At 46.9% G+C, this 24,241-nt stretch overlaps 1 protein-coding gene across 1 annotated transcript in view; it reads left to right on the top strand.

Moving 5' to 3' along the window:
- STRIP2 (striatin interacting protein 2) overlaps window positions 1-24,241 on the top strand; it is a 49,849-nt gene that overhangs the window by 15,808 nt on the left and 9,800 nt on the right. Inside the window, exons 7-17 of the mRNA XM_040413449.1 lie at window positions 1,481-1,587; window positions 1,794-1,921; window positions 1,995-2,174; window positions 2,385-2,593; window positions 4,330-4,395; window positions 4,780-4,843; window positions 6,430-6,501; window positions 7,339-7,413; window positions 18,641-18,738; window positions 19,665-19,791; window positions 20,369-20,469. Coding sequence (XP_040269383.1) covers window positions 1,481-1,587; window positions 1,794-1,921; window positions 1,995-2,174; window positions 2,385-2,593; window positions 4,330-4,395; window positions 4,780-4,843; window positions 6,430-6,501; window positions 7,339-7,413; window positions 18,641-18,738; window positions 19,665-19,791; window positions 20,369-20,469 — 1,227 coding nt within the window. The remainder of the gene's footprint in view (window positions 1-1,480; window positions 1,588-1,793; window positions 1,922-1,994; window positions 2,175-2,384; window positions 2,594-4,329; window positions 4,396-4,779; window positions 4,844-6,429; window positions 6,502-7,338; window positions 7,414-18,640; window positions 18,739-19,664; window positions 19,792-20,368; window positions 20,470-24,241) is intronic.

Below are 24,241 nucleotides of genomic sequence, written 5' to 3'. Positions count from 1 at the left end.
CACTACAATAGAAGAACATTAATCATCATGTTCCAAAATGTGTATCTCCTCATACATGTTCCCAGCTCTCGTGAGGCTCCCGGTGTCTAGGCAGGGAGAGGGCAGCATTTCAGGGTGCAGTGCGGCATAGTCAGATGTATGGCTTCCAAAGTGTGATGTAAAAAAGTCCTTTGGTGTTGATATAAACGCAAAAGACCTAAAAGCTTTGATGGTTACTCTGAGTAGTGCATGGTTCGGGAGGCCACAGTAGGAGCCTCTAAAGGATTTTTTTATCCCTGTGGTTGGACCACTTTGAGGCTCGGAACAAGGCAGGGGGTGAATGTCTGAGAAGTTTCTGGGAAAGACTTGTTAAGTGGAGGACTGATTAAAAGTTTCCTAGAGATGCTTCCAGATCCAAATGGCTGCTGGCCACACACCCAAGATCATGCAAACATTTACCCAAGCCCCTAGAGGGGTTTTCTGGGACCAGCATATTGGTGACCTATCTATAGGATTAGTTAGCCGCCGCTGCTGCTGCTGCTCATTAAGGGTGGGTTCACAGCACGATTTTTGCCTCCGTTTGACATATACGTCATGTTCTTGTATCCTGCAGAGTCTGGTAAAAAAAAAAAAAGTGGGTACTTTTTATATATTTTTTATTTATTTTTTTACAATGGAACTTTATAGTGAAGGGATGCCACTGTAAGGCATTAGTCTAAAGCATCTATTTAACCTATACGGTTTTTGTATACTTTAAACGGCTGGAAAAAATATGATGTGGACCACAGGCTGTGGAGCTGGAACACCCCAGCTCTATACGCTATGCAATGGCTGTTCTGGTGTACTGCAGCTCAGCCGTACCGATGTCTTACGCAAGGTTTTAGCGGAGCGAGCGCAGACAGGAGCTCTTCCTAGCACATTGCTGCTTCTGCCTTTTGCCTGCTCTGCTAAAGCCGGACATAGCACATGGGAAGTGCTATGCCAGGCTTTTGCAGAGTGGAGCTGGCACAGGCAGGAGCAGGAGTGCGCTCCTGCCAGTACAGCTCTCATTGCAGCCCCACAATGTACAGATCCCAAAGTGCTATAGGCACCTGAAGTTCAGGTGCCTATTTCATAAAAAAAAAATGAATAAGGTATACTAGAAAAAATAATTTTATGGTGTTTAGAATAGTTTTAATACTGGCTCTTCAAAAGTTTAGGTACACTTTTTAAATAGGATTATCAGGTGCAGTACACGAGAATGGCCACTACATAGGGTATGGAGCTGTAGTGTTCCAGCTAAGTACACTGTTTACTTCTGGAACCGCAGCTGATTGGTGGGGGTGTTGGACCCCTCTGGCCTAATATTGATGACCTATCCTATGGTTGCTATGAGCATTTCTTTGAAAAGGTTATCCAGTTTAACATTACATGATGTCTGTAGCACTGTACATTAGGCTGCTAGATTGCTTTCCAAGAAAGTCTACAGGATGTCGCTATGCTCATTACTTGTTTTACCCAGGGTGTTCTTGAGTGTGATGTATCTGCTGGTGGAGAACATAAGGCAGGTGTCACCTGGAGATGACGCAGAATGGATTACACAGAGGGAGACATTCCGCATCGAACTTGGTGAGTCGGTTTATTGCATGTATAACCCTGAATACCCATGTAAAGGTCAGAAACCAATATACATGGTAAATGATGGCTGATTATATTCAGTTCATTCTAATTATCCTAGCAACTGCAAAGTCCTCCATTGTGAATTTCCTTCCGCAAATGTAATAATAAGTCTCATGTATGACCGTTCTGATGAGATGTATGTTCATTTATCCAAGCCTTCCCATCTGATGACGAGGAACCATTTTCTCATCTCCTTTTCACAATGGTAACCAAGTTCTGCAGCGGCCATTCTCCCCATTTTCCTATGAAAAAGGTCCTTCTACTGCTTTGGAAAGTGCTACTGGTATGTTCCTGTTAACAAACTTGGACATTTTGCATGGTTTTAATGAAGGGTTCTAATGTAACTGATGTGTCAGTTCACACTAGGAGGATTCTCAGAGCTACAGGCTGCTAAAGAAAAGAAAAGAGCAGAATTGGGCCTTCCACCACTGTCTGAAGACTGCATCCAAGTAGTGAAGAACATGAAAGCCACAACTCCACCGTCTTATGGCATTGAACTAGGGGAACAGCAGAAACGTGGGCGACGCAGCCGGAGAGTATGACTTTATTAGTATTAGTTGACCTCTCTTGTGGTTTTATGTTTGCACTCTATAAAAGGCAATACAAATATAATGCTACATCAAACGGCAGATGGTCTCTGCAAGTCCATAGTCACAAGTTCACTTGGTCTACAAGCTGACTGGAAGGGGCTTTGGTCTTCCATTAGTAATATCTACTCTAACTACACCATTATCTATTTCATCCAGGACAGCCTGGATCTATACAATGAGAAAGATCCTTTCAAGAGTGAAGAACCTGGAACAGAAGAGGAAGAGAATGAGGATTCAGAGAACATGGTGGACACAGAGTCTGATGCACAAGAAAGGGATCTTATGTCACAACCTTTGTCTGCCCTAAGGAATAACATGGATAGGGTGTGCTTTCCTAAGGGTCTGCCTTGGGCACCCAAAGTGAGGTAGAGCAACTACTCTATAGTATTGGTCAAAGAGAAAACGTATTGAGGTGTGTTTTGTGAACTTGTAACTTTATTAAAGGGTTGTCTCATGGACAGTCTGGCATCTCTCAAAGGAGAGGCCTGTTCTAGTCATACCATGGTCATCCATGTAATGCACATATATGCCAGAGTTTGAGCTGCTCTGAGGAGCATCTCCACCATGATGTCCACATGACCTAATAAGGAATATGGACAAGAACTGTCGTCCCAAGACAACCCCTTTTAATACAATAAACTCTCATTATATCAGAAGCTTACCATATTAAAACAAGTAGTTGTCAAATAAAGATTAGAGCAGTCTGAATAAAGGGGTTGTCTTAACAAGTCCTTTCTCTGAAGAAAGCTGTTCCCTAGTTATCACCTGTTGACAACCACATTCATTCTTTTATTGACCATTTCAATGAATGGGGAACCTATATTACATGTCTGGGCTGACTCCTTCCTGGTGGATCTCCACTCAGGCTAATAGGGGGATCCACATGGAGTAGTATATTCATCAGCTATCCAGCCAAGGGATCTTCCAGGTGCATGGATTCCACTCCAGCAACTGCAGGTAATAGAACCAAAACAGAAAGCTCTGCCAAAATGAAAATCTCCTTCTCCTTTATTTAGAACATTAAAAAGTCACAGGTACCGGTAATGTGTTTGATCGACTAAGCGATCTTCATCATAGCACGTACATGTTATGATTAAAATCGATTAGTTAGATCGAAATGCATCATTTGTACTCCCTACCGATACCTGTGACTTTTTAATGTTTTAAATAAAGAAGGAGATTTTAATTTTCATTCCAGTGGAGCTGGACTGCCTTCTGTTTTGGTTCTAATAAGGACATCCACCTAAATGAGCATATGGGTTGCCATCATGAGACCACCCCTTTTTGAAGCACTCCTTTTTTCTAGTTAAAGAGAACCTGTCACCTGGATTTTGGGTATAGAGCTGAGGACATGGGTTGCTAGATGGCCGCTAGCACATCCGCAATATCCAGTCCCCATAGCTCTGTGTGATTTGATCCATATGCAGATGTACCTGATATGTGTCCTGTACGTGAGAGGAGTCCAGCGTGAAGGAGCCCAGCACCGCCCCACATCGTCAGAATCTCCTCCTTGCTCCACGACGTCAGAAAGCCAGAGCGCCGTAATCTTGCGATGCGCGAGCTAGCGCATGCGCAGTTCCTTCCCTGAGGTTGATGCCAGCACAGGGAATGAACACTATGATGACACTGCGCATGCGCTAGCTCGCGCATCGCGAGATTACGGTGCTCTGGCTTTCTGACGTCGGGGAGCAAGGAGGAGATTCTGAGGATGCGGGCCGGTGCAGGGCTCCTTTACGCTAGACTCATCTCAGGTTAATTTGCATATGGATCAAATCGGTTTTTTTTACACAATAAAAGCGCACAGAGCTATGGGGACTGGGTATTGCGGATGTGCTAGCGGCCATCTAGCAACCCATGTCCTCAGCTCTATACACAAAATCCTGGTGACAGGTTCCCTTTAATTATGTATAAACTATTGATTTGAAAAGTTAGATAGTGGAAATGTATGGCCCAATAAGTGTTCCTAGCGTAACGAATGTCAGTGCTGTGGAAAATGCACCATTATAAGCTAAAAAAAAACACTGACAAATGACAGGCGCCGTGTTCTGAGCTTTCAGATTTAGAATTTCACATCCTATTCTGTCTCTTTATTGCCCTCCAGACAGAAAGACATTGAAGATTTCCTGGAGATGAGTCGGAACAAGTTCATTGGGTTCACCCTAGGACAGTGCGTATCAGTGCGCTACGTTTACTTTTCTATTTTTCCTATGCAAATCACATTTGTGTTGCTTTACGGCTATTTACTGTATGTGTATAGTGTTACCTTTTCTAGCAATAGGTATGCCATAAAGGTTTGATCAGATCCCAAGGATGGTAGAAGAGGCAGTGCACCCTCTATTATAATGAATCAAACCTACAGACACCTACCTCCACTGATCACACTTCTTTGGCTTATCTACATGCCATACCAATAAAAGAGTTTTGTGGGAAAACCCCTTTAAGTCAGCATCCTACATTAACAAACATCAGAGTAGCATCAGACTTGTTTGTGCATCTGATACTTACAGATTTAGTAACCTTTTTCTTTTTCGCCCATTCCCGCTATGATCAGCGACACGGACACATTGGTTGGATTGCCTCGTCCTATCCATGAAAGTGTGAAAACTTTAAAGCAGGTAATGCAAATATTCCCTTTGGCAAGGGCTATGTTGGTGACTTTGCATTGTAGTGCCGCCGGACATTCAGCTGTACTCCAGGGTACCTACTCATATACAAAATAGTTGGTTACTCAGTCAGTTTAATTTACCATTTATTAAATTATATATTTCCTGAAAAGCAAGTTTATGGTATGTATATTAGTGTTCTGTTCTGTGTAGCAGCTCCCGTAACACTGCTTGTACATGCACAGCCCCATATAACCTGAAGTTTATGTGACAGCAAGTTCACATACAGAAACCTGTATTGCCCATGAGAAGACATTGCAGTACCAAAAACCAGAAATGGAGAGATTACACATGACCGTAAGGGCTTATTCACATGTCAGCGAGTAAGAGACTGTTATGTACTTACCAGCCTCCCTATGGTGGTGGCGTTATGTTACTGTGTTAACCAGGCTCGATGACACTGGGGCCTACAAGGGAGCAGGTGCGTTAGGCCAATCAGGCTTGGTAACATGTGTTTCCTGTTGGCGGGATATTTCAACAAGCAACTGCTGGCCACAGTTCCTGTGATTGGTCTTCCTTGCCACAAAAGCGTGTTTTGCTCTACTGTTTGTAACTCCAGATTTCTAACCGCTGACCCACTCCTGACTTTGCCTGTGCTTGCCGATTTGACTCCTGAGGTGACTTCCTGGTATTGACCTGTCTGATATTGGACTCCGAGTTAGTTTCTCATTATGGTTCTGACATTCTCTGGTTCTGACCTGGCCTGTCTGACTTCTCCTTCCCCTCTGGTTTAGGTCTCGTGCACTTATCAAGGTTAGGGACCATCGACCAGTTGGGGGCCGCCCTTAAAGACGGATCGTCCAAGTAGGTAGGGACAGTGGTGCAGGTACAGTTTAAGGCTGCACTGTTCCCTACGTTACGTGACATGGACATGTGCTGTCCGTGTTTCCCATGGGCACCATATGTATCCATTGATTGTAGTATGTTTATTCACACATCCTCGGTCAGTGGAAAAACAACATGTACTACTTTGGTCCATGCTGTGGACCAAATACGCCCATTAAAGTCAAGGAGTATATGAATACCACGACAGAACATGGATGACATCTGTGGCCGGAACATATTTCCCAGACCATTGGTAGGAGATGCTTGGGAATCCCTTTTCATCCTAGCACATGAAAAATAGATGACTCACAGAGGGTCTAAAACATTGTCACGATGAACCACTGATCTTTTTATCACAGACGTCATCATGGACATGTGGTTAAGGCCTAATTGCTTTTTGAAGCCTCCTCCAGTCATGTTTTGGTAAGGGGCACTGTTTCAAGTGGTATTCTAGATTATTGAAGTAACCTGTTCACCAGTAAATGCATTAACCGTTCTCTGGATTCTGATGATAAATGCTACAATGTAGTCACATGTTATCAGCCCAGATGATTGTATCTGTAACCAGAAGCCAAGGCTCCCTCTAAAAAGAGCTGAGTGTGTAAAACATATTCCCTTTTCGGTGTAGGTCATAGATTTATTAATAGGAATGTGACTAACCATCATTTCAATATAGATTCCTGTTTTAATCATGAAAATGTTTCTTTCTGCAGCATAAGTATGTTTCCGTTGCTGACATCCAGATTAAAAAGGAGGAAGAACTGGAGAAATGTCCCATGTCTCTGGTAAGAGCGCCACATCGTGATTTAATCCCCCACCGATCCAGCACCACGCACATTTGCATGACTGCTGCAGATAATTACTGGCCTCTGCAGTTTTTTGTTGTATATGCTAGCATCACCTCTGAGGCCAGTGATCGGCTACGGCACTTCATCAACTCGGGGTAAGTCAACAGCGGAGACCTCGGAAGCAGCCCTGGAGGGATTCAGTGAGCGAGAGTATATTTTTTTAAATATTATTTTTAAGCATTACCTGCTATTAGAAATTAAATTCTGACCAACCCCTTTAAGTTTTCAAATGAACAATGATGCTAGTAAGTATGTTACGTATGTACCACTGCTTCATCTGCAAGGCGGAAGAGCAATACAAGAAGTGAGTGCTTTTTTTAGGACATTTGCTGTTACTTTATTTTAATAAACGCTCTCGGTTGAATGGGAGCTGAGCTGCAGTACCCAGGCACGGCCACTAAACCATGTATGGAGCTGTCTGCTTTCAGCTCTGTACACTATAGTTTCCACCCCACAGCTGATCGGTGAGGGCTCCATGTGTCAGACCACCACCAATCAATGACCTGCTCAAAATATCTGTAGCCCCGGAGAACCTCTTTAATACTATTCTCTACAAAGTATGTAGCCGAACCTACAACAAATAGAAACCATATGTACTAATAAAATACAAATAAAAATAGCAATCATTTTTTATGCAAAGTCCATATGGTCCAGGAGACTATATTGAAAGTCCTATATTAAGGTCCACCATTGGGCAAATCCAATTGCATATATTCAGCGTCAGCTAGTAACCTATAAAACAGATGACTTTTAACATAACGCTTCTACTTGAAGGGAGATGAAGATGTTGAGGAGACTGCAGCGGAGTGTCTGTACAGGGCCATGCTGTTCAACATCCCTCAGTACATGGTAAGCCGTATTTCTGTCATGACTGACAAAAGCCGTGATATTCTGCATTCTTCTGGCCATTCATTTCTTGATATGTTTAAAGTGTGCCTAAATTTATGAAAAAACTTTTATAAAAACTACTGTAAATGCAGGTTTTAGGCTATAGCAGAGCAGGCACAGGCAGAGGTGTGATGTGCTGTGGGGCTCCTGCTCTGCGCTCGCTCCGATAATGGCCTGTCTACCAGCGGTACAGGCTATTAACAGAGCAGAGCGAGTGGGCACAGAGCAGGAACTCCATAGCACATCACTCCTCTGCCTGTGCCCGCTCTGCTAATGCCTGACAGAGCAGCGCTGCTACAGGCCGGAGTGCTTAGTGCGGCCACGGGGGAGTCCGTACTGCCACACAGTGGTGTACGGGAGTACAGATTCTAAAGCACAATAGCGCCTAAACTTCTGGCTTCTATTTTACTATGAAAAGTAAAAATATATATACACTGCTCAAAAAAATAAAGGGAACACTTCAACAACACAATGTAACTCCAAGTCAATCACACTTCTGTGAAATCAAACTGTCCACTTAGGAAGCAACACTGAGTGACAATCAATTTCACATGCTGTTGTGCAAATGGATAGACAACAGGTGGAAATTATAGACAATTAGCAAGACACCCCCAATAAAGGAGTGGTTCTGCAGGTGGTGACCACAGGTCACTTCTCAGTTCCTATGCTTCCTGGCTGATGTTTTGGTCACTTTTGAATGCTGGCGGTGCTTTTACTCTAGTGGTAGCATGAGACTGAGTCTACAACCCACACAAATGGCTCAGGTAGTGCAGCTTATCCAGGATGGCACATCAATGCGAGCTGTGGCAAGAAGGTTTGCTGTGTCTGTCGGCGTAGTGTCCAGAGCATGGAGGCGCTACCAGGAGACAGGCCAGTACATCAGGAGATGTGGAGGAGGCCGTAGGAGAGCAACAGCCCAGCAGCAGGACCGCTACCTCCGCCTTTGTGCAAGGAGGAACAGGAGGAGCACTGCCAGAGCCCTGCAAAATGACCTCCAGCAGGCCACAAATGTGCATGTGTCTGCTCAAACTGTCAGAAACAGACTCCATGAGGGTGATATGAGGGCCCGACGTCCACAGGTGGGGGTTGTGCTTACAGCCCAACACCGTGCAGGACGTTTGGCATTTGCCAGAGAACACCAAGATTGGCAAATTCGCCACTGGCGCCCTGTGCTCTTCACAGATGAAAGCAGGTTCACACTGAGCACATGTGACAGACGTGACAGAGTCTTGAGACGCCGTGGAGAACGTTCTGCTGCCTGCAACATCCTCCAGCATGACCGGTTTGGCATTGGGTCAGTAATGGTGTGGGGTGGCATTTCTTTGGAGGGCCGCACAGCCCTCCATGTGCTCGCCAGAGGTAGCCTGACTGCCATTAGGTACCGAGATGAGATCCTCAGACCCCTTGTGAGACCATATGTTGGTGCGGTTAGCCCTGGGTTCCTCCTAATGCAAGACAATGATAGACCTCATGTGGCTGGAGTGTGTCAGCAGTTCCTGCAAGACGAAGGCATTGATGCTATGGACTGGCCCGCCCGTTCCCCAGACCTGAATCCAATTGAGCACATCTGGTACATCATGTCTCGCTCTATCCACCAACTGTCCAGGAGTTCGCAGATGCTTTAGTCCAGGTCTGGGAAGAGATCCCTCAGGAGACCGTCCGCCACCTCATCAGGAGCATGCACAGGCGTTGTAGGGAGGTCATACAGGCACGTGGAGGCCACACACACTACTGAGCCTCATTTTGACTTGTTTTAAGGACATTACATCAAAGTTGGATCAGCCTGTAGTGTGTTTTTCCACTTTAATTTTGAGGGTGACTCCAAATCCAGACCTCCATGGGTTGAAAAATTTGATTTCCATTTTTTAATTTTTGTGTGATTTTGTTGTCAGCACATTCAACTATGTAAAGAACAAAGTATTTCAGAAGAATATTTAATTAATTCAGATCTAGGATGTGTTATTTTTGTGTTCCCTTTATTTTTTTGAGCAGTGTGTGTGTATATATATATATATACACTCACCTAAAGAATTATTAGGAACACCATACTAATACGGTGTAGGACCCCCTTTTGCCTTCAGAACTGCCTTAATTCTACGTGGCATTGATTCAACAAGGTGCTGATAGCATTCTTTAGAAATGTTGGCCCATATTGATAGGATAGCATCTTGCAGTTGATGGAGATTTGAGGGATGCACATCCAGGGCACGAAGCTCCCGTTCCACCACATCCCAAAGATGCTCTATTGGGTTGAGATCTGGTGACTGTGGGGGCCATTTTAGTACAGTGAACTCATTGTCATGTTCAAGAAACCAATTTTAAATGATTCGAGCTTTGTGACATGGTGCATTATCCTGCTGGAAGTAGCCATCAGAGGATGGATACATGTTCTCATTCTGTTTACGCCAAATTCGGACTCTACCATTTGAATGTCTCAACTGAAATCGAGACTCATCAGACCAGGCAACATTTTTCCAGTCTTCAACAGTCCAATTTTGGTGAGCTCGTGCAAATTGTAGCCTCTTTTTCCTATTTGTAGTGGAGATGAGTGGTACCCGGAGGGGTCTTCTGCTATTGTAGCCCATCTGCCTCAAGGTTGTGCGTGTTGTGGCTTCACAAATGCTTTGCTGCATACCTCGGTTGTAACGAGTGGTTATTTCAGTCAACGTTGCTCTTCTATCAGCTTGAATCAGTCGGCCCATTCTCCTCTGACCTCTAGCATCCACAAGGCATTTTTGCCCACAGGACTGCCGCATACTGGATGTTTTTCCCTTTTCACACCATTCTTTGTAAACCCTAGAAATGGTTTTGCGTGAAAATCCCAGTAACTGAGCAGATTGTGAAATACTCAGACCGGCCCGTCTGGCACCAACAATCATGCCACGCTCAAAATTGCTTAAATCACCTTTCGTTCCCATTCTGACATTCAGTTTGGAGTTCAGGAGATTGTCTTGACCAGACCACACCCCTAAATGCATTGAAGCAACTGCCATGTGATTGGTTGACTAGATAATTGCATTAATGAGAAATAGAACAGGTGTTCCTAATAATTCTTTAGGTGAGTGTATATTAGAAAACTTAATGTAATCACATTTACAGTAGATTTTAATAAAGTTTAGTTATATCTCTAGGTACACTTTAAACTTTAATTCTGAAGTTTACTATCTACAGCTGTATTACTGTTTCAAGCATGCTGGAGTCCTAAAATTGTGCTTACCTGTATTATAAATTTTATTTTTTATTTGTGCAAAAACACATTTGCTCTGGCACCTTTTTAACTAAAAAACAAACAAAAAAAATGTTGTGGTTTTCTCGTACATTCCATTGGGGGACACAGACCATGGGTATAGCCTAGGTCATTACTAGGAGGAGACACTATGCAAATAAAAACGAGAGCTCCTCCTCCCCGGGCTATACCCTTATGCTCCATCGGGAGGACCCCAGTCTTGCTTAGTGTCGGATAAGGTGGTGACATTTTAGACTCTCTACTCCCGTTTATTTTTCAGCAGAGGACGCAGGGTCGCAATTTTGCTTCCCTGGTCTCAGTGGAGCGAGCGCTGGGGTCGAACTGGCGTCCCCGGGTACCTCCCCCCTCCCCCAAAAAGTTAAGTGGAACCAGGCTCGACCTGCAGCTCCGGCGACCTACCAGATCCGGGGTCACCTATCCTGCCCTCTTACCAGATCACTGCCACTCCTTGTGCCAGCTGACTGAAGAGGTGACCCCTGCTGGTGTGGAGCAGAGGGCGAAGACTACAGGATGCAGATAAGTATACGGCACTCCTGCAGAGCCCCCTGCCCTCCCTCTGTCTCCCGGTGCGACACTTAGGGCCGCTTGGTGGGTGAGTGAAGGGGGGAAGGATTCCTGTCTGGGGCAATCGCTCTTGCAGAAGTGGCAGCTTCCTCGGCTCTCCCACAGTGGTGCTCTATAGGAGTGGGTTCTCCTACCCTTCCGGCGGCCGCAACTCTATTATTTTTCTTCGCCATCCTTGACTCGATTGTGGGCGAAGCCCTATTTCTTCAGCTCCGGCTCTTCCGTCTCAGCGCTCTCCACACGCGGCTGTTCCCGGCTCCACACTTGTCGCGGTAGGATAGTGTTTACTCAGCGTGCTGCAGGAACAGTAGGAGACCCTGACCCCTTGTTCTTTGCAGGGATTGCCGCCATCATGCCGAAACCTGGGGCCCCCCAAAAATCCAAGTCTGCTCCTCAGGCCCCACTGGGGCCATGTAAGGTCTGCTGTTTGCCACTATCGGTCACTGGATCCTGTGACTCTTGCCTTGCCTCTGGACAGGATCATTCCCCCCCCCCCCCTCCTCTCACTCAGCCCAGTCCTCCTTCCGCCCCGTCGGACGAGGACACAGAGCTGGAACCCTCGCCAAAACTGTCCACTATGGTGGCAGACTTGGTGGCGGTGGTCCGGGATACTTTTGATATCCAGGGGGAATCTCCTTCCGCTGGTAGCCAGGAATTCCCTCTTTTCCACTCTAGGAAACCACAAACGGTTGTATTCCCCATCCATGGCGAATTCGACAAGGTCCTCTCGAAGGCCTGGGACCGCCCTAATCACCGTTTTTCTGCCACGAAATGCATGGATACTCTTTATCCATTTCCAGCAGAAAATGTGCAGCAGTGGTCTTCTCCTCCTAAGGTCGACCCGCCGGAGGCCAGATTGGCTAAGAATACGGCCATACCTGTCTTGGACGGTTCATCTCTACGGGACTCGGTTGACAGGCGTTTGGATTCTCTGTCCAAAGCCATCTTCACTCTGGCAGGCACAGGCCTGCGGCCCGCTTTCGCCTCTTCCTGGGTATCCAGAGCGCTTTCGGTGTGGTTGCAGCGCCACCATCAGGACCTAGCGGAGCAGGATGCCTCTGCGGGCGCCTTGAACTTTGTCCTCCCAGATGTCTCAGGCGACGTAGTTTCTCTGTGAAGCTTCCTTTGATGTTAGCATTCTCTTTTGCGCGGGTTTCAGCCCTTTCGGTCACTCAGCGCAGAGAAGTCTGGTTGAAGGTTTGGGACGCTGACTCTTCCTCCAAGCGTTCCCTCACTAACCTCCCCTTTGCGGGTTCCAGACTTTTTGGTGCTAAGCTGGACGAGATCATCTCGGACGCGACGGGGGGGTGGGGCAAGAGTACCAACCTGCCCCAATCTAGATCCAAGCGCACCTTTGGAGCTCGGTCCTCCGGTTCTAGGAACCAGTCCTTTCGTCGCTTCTCCTCTTCCAGATCCTTCCCGGGTGGCTCTCAGGACTCCCGCAAGAAGCCTGCCTTTAAGCCCCAGCCTTCCTGGCGCCCACGGCCACAATCAGCCCGCCCGCGGCTCCCAAGCAGTCCTCCGCCTGAAGGAGCGCCCCCACCTCTTACGGTGGGGCCGATTGCTCTCCTTTCAACAGGTTTGGAGAGCTCACATCCAGGACGCCTGGGCCCTGGAAATTGTAACATCTGGTTACAAAATAGAATTCGCTTCCAGGCCTCCGGAGCGTTTCTTCCCTTCTCGGGTTCCGGGGGATCCGGTCCGGGCCTCGGCCCTTTTGCAGGCGGTCTCTTCCCTTTTGGACAGGGGAGTGATTGTTCCAGTCCCCCTGGAGGAGCAAGGCGCAGGTTTCTACTCCAACCTATTCGTTGTGCCAAAGAAATAGGGATCGGTGTGTCCGGTTCTAGACCTGAAGCTGTTAAACAGGTCTCTGTGGGTCCGGAGGTTCCGGATGGAATCCCTCCGCTCCGTTATTGCTTCTCTTCTTCCAGGGGAGTTCCTCGCGTCTGTGGACATCCAAGACGCCTATCTGCATGTCCCTATAGCAGAATCTCACCACAGGTTTCTGCGCTTCGCTGTCGGCGGGCAGCATTACCAGTTTGTCGCCCTTCCCTTTGGGCTGGCTACGGCTCCTCGGGTATTCACGAAGATCTTGCCGCTTCTCCGTACCAGGGGCATATCTCTGTTGCCCTACCTGGACGACATACTGATAAAGGCTCCCTTCCTTTCCCAGGCCAAGGACAGCGTCCGAATCACTTTTCAGACTCTGGAACAGTTCGGCTGGCTGATCAATGTCCAGAAGTCCTCTCTTCACCCCTCTCAAAGGGTGACCTTCCTAGGGATGGTTCTGGACACCACGGCAGCTCGGATATTCCTTCCGGATTCCAAGTCCTCTCGGATTCAGGAGTCGGTATCTCGCCTACTGCGCTCTCGACGTCTCTCCATCCGGGAGTGCATGAAGGTTCTGGGGCTTATGGTGGCCTCCTTCGAGGCTGTCCCCTTTGCCCAGTTTCACACTCGGCCTTTGCAGCGAGCGATCCTGTATTTTGGGACAGGACATCGCGCGGTCTGGACTCTCTGGTCCGTCTGCCTCCTCGGGTTCGTGTGGAACTCCATTGGTGGCTGTCACCTCAAAACCTGACTTCAGGGAGGTCCTTCCTTCCGATCTCCTGGACAGTCGTCACCACCGACGCCAGCCTCCTGGGTTGGGGTGGTGTTCTCCAGGCCCGGACGGTTCAGGGGGTCTGGTCGGCGGCGGAAGCCCGCCTTCCGATCAATGTGCTGGAGCTCAGAGCAATTTTCCTCTCCCTTTCTTATTGGACTCCTCTCCTAGCAGGTCACCCGGTAAGGGTCCAGTCGGACAATGCCACAGCCGTGGCTTACGTCAACCACCAGGGCGGGACCCGCAGCCGGACGGTGATGCAGGAGGCGGAAAGGATCCTCCAGTGGACGGAGACTCATGTTCCAGTACTGTCGGCAGTGTACATCCCAGGGATCGACAATTGGAAGGCGGACTTTCTCAGCCACAACACAGTGGATCCGGGAGAGTGGTCTTTAAATCCGGAGGTTTTCGAGGACATCTGTCGCCGGTGGGGCCGCCCGGACGTCGACCTGATGGCATCCAGGCTCAACAACTAGGTTCCCACGTTCCTGGCCCGTGCTCGGGATCCGGAGGCGTACGGGGTGGACGTGCTGGTGTCTCCGTGGCAAGGCTTCCCTCTCCTTTATGTCTTTCCACCACTGCCTCTACTACCAAAGGTCCTTCGCAAGATCTCGTCGGAAGGGATTCCGACCATTCTCATCGCCCCTCATGGCCTCGCCGCGCCTGGTTCTCGGATGCTGACAGACGTTCCATGGCCTCTTCCTCTCAGGGAGGACCTACTGTCTCAAGGACCGCTCTTCCACCAGAATTTACGGTCACTTCGTTTAACGGCGTGGCTGTTGAGACCGCCATCCTGAAGAAGAGGGGCTTCTCGGACTCTGTTGTGAAGACCATGATCAAGGCCAGAAAACCAGTTTCCTCCAGGATATACTATCGTACCTGGAAGGCCTTTCTTGCCTTTTGTGAGAAGCTAGGCGTTTTTCCCCTTTATTTCTCGGTTCCGGTGGTCCTCTCCTTTCTCCAGTCGGGCCTTGAGATGGGAATGTCCCTGAGCTCCCTGAAAGGCCAGGTCTCAGCTCTAGCCATTTTCTTCCAGCGATCCCTGGCTCTTCTCGGTCCAGTGAGGACTTTCCTACAAGGGGTGGCGCATTCGGTCCCTCCGTATGTTCCTCCCCTGCCCCCCTGGGATCTCAATTTGGTTCTGTCTTCCCTCCAGGCGGCTCCCTTTGAGCCTCTGAGGGAGGTTTCTTTGAGTCTTCTCACCTGGAAGGTGGTCTTCTTGGTGGCCATCACCTCGATCAGGAGGGTATCGGAGCTGGCCGCTCTTTCCTCTAGGGAGCCCTTTTTAGTCTTCCACCAGGATAAGGCGGTGTTATGCCCGGTCCCTTCATTTTTGCCCAAGGTGGTCTCCGCCTTCCACCTTAATGAGGATATAGTCCTGCCCTCTTTTTGTCCATCTCCGGCGAACCGCAAGGAGCGCGCTCTCCATTCCCTGGACGTTGTCTGTGCTCTGCGAGTGTACCTGTCGGTTACTGCCCCTTTCCGCCGTACGAATGCCCTTTTCCTGATTCCTGAAGGGCCTCGTAAGGGTCTGGCGGCTTCCAAGGTCTCGGTAGCTCGGTGGATTCAATCGGCTATTGCCATGGCCTATCGTGCCCATGGCAGGGTTCCCCCAGCTGGGGTTACTGCGCGCTCAACCAGGGCGATGGGGGCCTCCTGGGCTAGGCGTAATCGCGCCTCGGCATCTCAAATTTGTAAGGCGGCCACCTGGTCGTCCTTACATACCTTTACAAAGTTTTAACAACTGCACTCTTTGGCATCGGCTGATGCTGTCCTTGGGCGCAAGGTATTGCAGGCGGTGGTTCCTGTTTGACCGCTGGGCGTTTCCCCTGGAGGTGCTGATCTTTTTCCCACCCCATGGACTGCTCTGGGATGTCCCATGGTCTGTGTCCCCCAATGGAATGTGCGAGAAAAGGAGATTTTTTTTTGTGAAACTCGCCTGTAAAATCTTTTTCTCGTCTTTTCCATTGGGGGACACAGCTCCCTCCCATTCTTGCCTGTTGCAGGAGGGGTTGGTTTAGTTCTTCGGGACCTTTTAGGGTTATCGGTCCGATGGCGGTATTCCTTTGTTCTGGTCTCTTTAGTTTTTTGTCTCCTTCTCCTACTGCTTTTGCACGCTCCCGGTGGAGCATGGGGGTATAGCCCCAGGAGGAGGAGCTCTCTTTTTTTTTATTTGCATAGTGTCTCCTCCTAGTAATGACCTAGGCTATACCCATGGTCTGTGTCCCCCAATGGAAAAGACGAGAAAAAGATTTTACAGGTGAGTTTCACAAAAAATCTCCTTTTTCCATACCACCTACGTTTTTTTTGTGGCATTTTTGTGATGACACATTTGATTAGTGGTTTTTTTTTGTTTGTTTTTTTTCCCAGGCATTTTTTTTCCCTATAGAGAAGGAGATAATGCCTGTAAAAACACCACTGCTTCACACAAAACACACCATCAAAATGAAAAAAAAAAAAAAAGTCAGTAGCAAAAAACAAACAAACAACTGTTTATCCTGAATATCATATTTACCATAGACTGTCAGCTAACATCAGGAGATGGAGTTTGTTCAGCAAAAAATCCAAAACTGTTGAAAAACGCCACTGAAACACTATGGGGAGATTTATCAAAACTGGTGTAAAGTAGAACTGGCTTAGTTTCCAATAGCAACCAATCAGATTCCACCTTTCATTTTTGACAGCTCCTTTGGAAAATGAAAGGTGGAATCTTATTCGTTGCTATGTGCAACTAAGCCAGTTCTACTTTACACCAGTTTGATAAATCTCCCTCTATGTGTGAATCCACTCTTAGTTGATTATGTCATTAAAAAACAGATGGGCACGTACAAGTCCCCATGACTGCTACAGCCAATCACTACACACAGCCAAGCCGATGCTGTTAGCTCCCCCTAGTGTTAGTATTTTTAACTGTCCAGGGCATTCAGAGCTCTATGTCAGAAAAGCTGAGATGTAATTACTATAAAGATATATCGAGAAATTAAATGGCACACAGCGTTGAGCTTAAAAATGGCATGGTGTCAAATGGTAAAGATTCACTTCTAGCTCTTAGAGAGCTCATGCACATGACCGTTGTTTTGTGATCCGCAAATTGCGAATCCGCAAAACACGGAAACCGGCCATGTGCGTTTTACAAAGGGGCAGCCCGTAATAGAACAGTCCTATCCTTTTCCGTAATGCGGAACGGACATATGGACACAGAATGCACACGGAGTCATTTCCTTTTTTGCGTCCCCGTTGAAGTGAATGGTTCTGCATACGGGCCGCAAAAAAATGCATGGACACAGATAAAAAATACGCACATAGAAATGCGTATTCTTGTCTGTGATTGTGGATGTGATTTTTGCAGGGCCGCGGAACGGAACTACGAATACGGATAGTACACAGTGTGCTGTCCGATTATTTTGCAGCCCCATTGAAATGAATAGGTCCACATCCGTCCCGCAAAATTGCAGAACAGATACGGACCAGTTCATACTGTCACGTGAATGGACCCTAAAAAACAAAAAACGAAAAATGTTCTTCTGGGGCACTGGACAGTAAAACTGTAATTTATTACACATGAATGGTTAAAACAATTAAAACCGGGAAGCAGAGGGCGACACATTTCGGAGGCACACCACCTCCTTCCTCTGGTCAGGGGAAGACCAGAATTAAATAATATTTCAAACCTATTTTGTAAGAACTGTTTCTGTGACTATCCACGTACAGAATTTTGACACTAGAGCAGACGCAATAAGCGGACCTTTCCTGTATTCTGTTGCTCATGGTAGCTTTACCTTATAGGTTGGGACATGAGCAGAGTCATCTATTACCATTAAAGGGTGGTTAGCTGATGACAGAGCGAGACAACTGACCAAAACTCTCCAACCCAACAGAGGTGTCTATGTACCAGATAACTATCAGCGTATTCCAGATACTCCCCTGTGTGTCATCCATCTCTCCCAAAAGGGTCCATTCACACGTCCGCAAAATGGTTCCGCATCCGTTCTGCAATTTTGCGGAACAGGTGCGGACCCATTCATTTTCAATGGGGCTGGAATGTGCTGTCCGCATTTGCGGACCTGCACTTCCGTTCCGCAAAAAAATAAAACATGTCCTATTCTTGTCCACAATTGCGGACAAGAAAAGGCATTTTCTATGAAAGTGTCAGCGATGTGCGGTCTGCAAAATGCGGAACGCACATTGCTGGCGTCCGTGTTTTGCGGATCCGCAAAACACAAATACGGACGTGTGAATGGACATATGACTAGCTGATGACAGGTGCTGAGGCCCAGATAATGCAGAATACCCACACTATACACAGAGAAGGCTCTGTACACCTCTCCCCAGTCACTCTCTACCTTCCTGGAGACGAATATATCCCATTTCTCCGATTCCCATTCATCTCACCTGCCATAAAACATGCACACCCTGCTCATTATTCAGACAGCACACGAAGATGTTTACTATATATAGGCCCCCATTATACCACTGACGCCATATGGCAGTGTCCACCTGCATTTCCAATAGGGCACACTGCTCTATTCCATACAGAGGTGTCCAATACTGCACCTATGGGTGGTGGATGCCATTCATGTGCTCCAGGGTTCCGTTGGGAAATAAAACCTCAGGCAAACAATGCAGATACAGTGTGAAAAGAGGCTTACTTTTTTCTAGATCTAAAATCGGCCTGTTTTTTTTGTTTTGTTTTTTTGCGTGGGTGCCTTGAAATCTCTGGGGGGAGACACATGCTCCATGACAGAGATCTATATACTGTGCTTCTACTTTGGCAGATTGCCCTACTGAAGATCCTCCTGGCAGCTGCACCTACCTCCAAAGCCAAGACTGATTCCATAAATATCCTGGCTGATATCCTGCCTGAGGAAATGCCGTGAGTAGTACCGTAGACCTCTGTACATGCCCGTTTAGAAACCTGTACTTCTCCATGGCCGATCCCAGTGTGGCTTGTACTGGGAAAAGATGATTAGAGGGGTCTAAAGGGTCTTCTGCATGTTTCACAAAATATGGCAGTCACTGAGCTGACCGCTGCTGCGCGGACACATTGTTGTGGCAGGCAGGTCCATATATGTCCCCTACACAGTAACATTTACCACCTTCTGTGCAATATGTGGGGCACCCGGACATGTAACAGTTAGGTTATGGGAAAACCCTGTATAATGACAAAAGAAGCTTAAAAGCTTTTCCGCTAATTAAGGCTACTTTCACACTGGCGTTTTGGCTTTCCGTTTGTGATATCCGTTCAGGGCTCCCACAAGCGGTCCAAGACGGATCAGTTTTGCCCTAATGCATCCTGAATGGAAAAGGATCCGCTCAGAAGGCATCAGTTTGCCTCCGTTCGCCTCTAAAGCGGAATGGAGACGGGACACCAAAACGCTGCTTGCGTCTGACGAAACTGAGCCAAACGGATCCGTTCTGACACACAGTGTAAGTCAATGGGGACGGATCCGTTTTCTATGACACAATCGAAAACGGATCCGTCCTCCATTGACTTTCAGTGGTGTTGAAGACGGATCCGTCTTGGCTATGTTACAGATAATACAAACGGATCCGTTCTGAACGGATGCAGACGGTTGTATTATCTGAACGGATCCGTCTGTGCAGATCCATGACGGATCTGCACCAAACGCGAGTGTGAAAGTAGCCTAAGTAATTACCCGGACAGCGACTGCGAGGACGGCTCGGGCGGGCTCCCTGATCATCGGAAATTTCCCTGTAGGGTCTATGGCCAGTCCGGCCCTGGTTAACATATGTATATTTCTTATTTATACATCACTTTTCCCACCATGTTGTCTTCAGGGTCACGGTACTGCAGAGCATGAAGCTAGGGATTGATGTGAATCGTCACAAGGAGATCATTGTGAAAAGTTCGTCTGCCCTGTTAGTGCTGCTGCTGAAACACTTCAAGCTAAGCCACATTTACCAGGTAATCCACATCACGCCTTCACGACACGCCAGACTTATTTTATTCCGTAAATCAGTGACCACAATATTGTGCATTAAAGCAGTCTTTTCACTGTACGGCCACAGATAACGGAACTGTTGCGCCATCTGCTGCAGATTCGCTCCGGAGTTCCCCCTACCATTGCAAACAGTGGCTATCTGCAGCCTAAACTGACGTGCGGTGGGTTTAATAATCTGCTCCGGTTTACGCTGCAGGCTCTTTCCGCAGTGTGCAGATGATACTTCTTAAAATCTCAACCACTTTACTGGTACTGTAAAATGCTGCACACAAATCCACAGGGCATCCACATATCCGTACAGTGAACATACATAGAAACAAATGCCATCTACCGTAACCCGGAGTATTGCCCACTGCAGAATAGTAGTGTAGTGTATTCCATTATATGGGGCATGCTACTGGACAACACCATAATAAGTGGCACTCAGTGTGTCTTGAAAGACTGGCTGCTGTTTGGGTATGATGCCATTCCCTGTGTGCCGCCAGCCCTATATTCTGCATTGTGTGGTTGCTCGCAGTGTGTCACCTTCTTGTTTCGCAGTTTGAATACGTCTCTCAGCACCTGGTGTTTGCAAACTGCATCCCTCTGATCCTGAAGTTCTTCAACCAGAACATTATGTCCTACATCTGCGCCAAGAACAGGTACTCGCCTAAACAACAAAACTGAATTTTGACAATGTTTTCACCTACATGCGGTAAATGAGGGAATGGCATACGGACTAATATAATGGGTACAGTCTTCATCACACATTGGCCCAGATTTACTAAGCCTGTAGATCGAGGAAGCTTAGACCGGCACCAGGTTTATCACAGGGGCTCGGGGATGGATGATACATGTGGTGCAGGAACAGACGCTATATCAGCTATTGGTTGGCTTACTTCCAGACCGATTTTAACGCCAGAATTGTAGCACTTTTTTTGGTCAAAAAGACGACATTCCCCCTTTCCAGCGAAGTCCCATCTCTTTTCTACTTTTATTTTTTTTCATTAGTAAATCTAGGCCATTGTGTAGTATGTATGTATGTGTGTGTGTGTGTGTGTGTGTGTGTGTGTATATATATATATATATATATATATATATATATATATATATATTAGGGATCGACCGATATTGATTTTTTAGGGCCGATACCGATACCGATAATTTGTGAACTTTCAGGCCGATAGCCGATAATTTATACCGATATTCTGGGAATTTTCATTTTTGAGGAAAAAAAAAAATTCCTACACAAATCTGCTGAAAATTAATATGTTTATTGTTAATGTGTATTTTTTTGTTTATTGTTAATGTGTATTTTTTTTTTATAAGTCTTTTTCATTTATACTTAATATTTTTGTGTTTTTTTTTTTTTTTTTACTAACTTTTAGCCCCCTTAGGGACTAGAACCCTTGTCCTATTCCCCCTGATAGATCTCTATCAGGGTGAATAGGATCTCACACTGTCCCTGCTGCCCTGTGCTTTGTGCACACAGCAGCATGGAGCTTACCATGGCAGCCAGGGCTTCAATAGCGTCCTGGCTGCCATGGTAACCGATCGGAGCACCAGGCTTACACAGCTGGGGCTCCGATCGGAGGAGCAGGGGAGAGGGGATCCTGTGGCCACTGCCACCAATGAGTAATACTGGGTGGGGTGGGGGGGGGGGGGGGGGCGCACTGCGCCACCAATGTTTTTACTATTGGCCGGGATTGGGGTGGGGGCGCACTGCGCCACCAATGATTAATACTGGGGGGCTTGGGGGGGTGGGGGCGCACTGCGCCACCAATGAAGATAAGTCTCTCAATCATTCATATACAGGAGGCGGGAGCTGGCTGCAGAACCACATAGCCGGCTCCCGACCTCTATGAGCGGTAGCTGCGATCCGCGGCACCTGAGGAGTTAACTACCGCGGATCGCAGCTATCGGTCATAGAGGCCGGGAGCCGGCTATGTGATTCTGCAGCCAGCTCCCGCCTCCTGTATATGAATAAATGAAAGACTCATCTTCATTGGTGGCGCAGCGGCCACAGCCCCTCCCCTCCTCTTGTCTTCTCTTCTGTCATTGGCGGCGGCAACAGCAGCACAGGGGGAGGAGACACTGCTTCCTTCTCCCCTGTGCTGCTGAGGGAACACGGAGAGCGCTGAGAGCAGCGCGTTCTGTGTTCCCAAAACGTTATCGGTATATCGGCAAAATAGATGCCGATACCAATAACGTTCAAAATCCTCAATATCGGCCGATAATATCGGCCAAACCGATAATCGGTCGATCCCTAATATATATATATATATATATATATATATATATATATATATATATACTCACCTAAAGAATTATTAGGAACACCTGTTCTATTTCTCATTAAAGCAATTATCTAGTCAACCAATCACATGGCAGTTGCTTCAATGCATTTAGGGGGGTGGTCCTGGTCAAGACAATCTCCTGAACTCCAAACTGAATGTCAGAATGGGAAAGAAAGGTGATTTAAGCAATTTTGAGCGTGGCATGGTTGTTGGTGCCAGACGGGCCGGTCTGAGTATTTCACAATCTGCTTAGTTACTGGGATTTTCACGCACAACCATTTCTAGGGTTTACAAAGAATGGTGTGAAAAGGGAAAAACATCCAGTATGCGGCAGTCCTGTGGGCGAAAATGCCTTGTGGATGCTAGAGGTAAGAGGAGAATGGGCCGACTGATTCAAGCTGATAGAAGAGCAACGTTGACTGAAATAACCACTCGTTACAACCGAGGTATGCAGCAAAGCATTTGTGAAGCCACAACACGCACAACCTTGAGGCGGATGGGCTACAACAGCAGAAGACCCCACCGGGTACCACTCATCTCCACTACAAATAGGAAAAAGAGGCTACAATTTGCACAAGCTCACCAAAATTGGACTGTTGAAGACTGGAAAAATGTTGCCTGGTCTGATGAGTCTCGATTTCTGTTGAGACATTCAAATGGTAGAGTCCGAATTTGGCGTAAACAGAATGAGAACATGTATCCCTCCTCTGATGGCTACTTCCAGCAGGATAATGCACCATGTCACAAAGCTCGAATCATTTCAAATTGGTTTCTTGAACATGACAATGAGTTCACTGTACTAAAATGGCCCCCACAGTCACCAGATCTCAACCCAATAGAGCATCTTTGGGATGTGGTGGAACGGGAGCTTCGTGCCCTGGATGTGCATCCCTCAAATCTTCATCAACTGCAAGATGCTATCCTATCAATATGGGCCAACATTTCTAAAGAATGCTATCAGCACCTTGTTGAATCAATGCCACGTAGAATTAAGGCAGTTCTGAAGGCAAAAGGGGGTCCAACACCGTATTAGTATGGTGTTCCTAATAATTATTTAGGCGAGTGTATATATATAATATATTAGTATATGCAGTACTCCTATATCATTCCAGCACAATCATTGTTAGGGTTCATTCAGACGGCCGTATGCTGTCCGCAAAAATGTGGATCCTTTTTTTTTTTTTTTGCTGACAGTTCAGCATGTCCGCAAAAAACTGATTGCATTCCGTTTTTTTGCTGATCCATAGACTTCAATAGGGCCATGTCCTGATTTTCACGGACAAGTATAGGACGTTTCATATATATATATTTTTTTTTTTGCTGAGCTGTGCAATGGAAGAAAAGGGCCTTACACAAGTGAATAGGACAGCATCTAATCCGCAAAAAAACGGATCCGCATTTTTGCGGACAGCATACGGCCGTCTGAATGAGCCCTTAATGTGAGACCATAACTCTAAGGAAAACTGTTGGTCCCAAAGACGCCTAAGTGTTACCCTAATAAAAAAAATAATTAATGAAAAATAAGCTGATAACTAATATAGATAACACCTTCTTGTACATAGAAGTCAGAGGTAGCTGCTGGCAATCATTTTCTGTGTAAGGGACAGGAGTCTTCAGTGTCCTATATAGCGTATCCTGGCACTAGTACTGCAGAGGATCTACTCTGGTAAGGCTGCGTTCACATCAGCATTCAGCCTTTGCAGCAAGATTTTGTCTCCGCTTTGAAAATCTTCCTCTGAGCGGAAACCTAACTGACCCCATTATAGTTTACGGGGCCCGTGGGCTCCGTTCGGCTCAGTTATGTGCCGAATCCGTCCTTCTGCTCCTATAACTGAGCAGGAGAACAGAAAGGCTGAACGCTGATGTGAACTCAGCCCAATGCAGCACCCACTAATTGACTCTCCTTTCCTCCAATTTGATGGCTGCTCACCAGGGCCATTCAGGCATTTTACCAGTGTAGTGCACATTCAGATTGAATGGTGTGCTGCACGGATCGCCTCTATGACATTACTAGCTGAATGTGATTTCGGATAAAACCGTCCATTAGTTATGTGCACAACTGGCCGCAGGATCCTAAAAAGAATAGGTCCATATTCTCAGTCAGTTATCCAGCGTTACCAGATCTGCCCCGCAGGAA

The sequence above is a fragment of the Bufo bufo genome, chromosome 1, assembly GCF_905171765.1.
Source record: "Bufo bufo chromosome 1, aBufBuf1.1, whole genome shotgun sequence".
Classification (NCBI taxonomy): Eukaryota; Metazoa; Chordata; class Amphibia; order Anura; family Bufonidae; genus Bufo; species Bufo bufo.
This window is presented reverse-complemented; position numbering and strand designations above follow the sequence as displayed.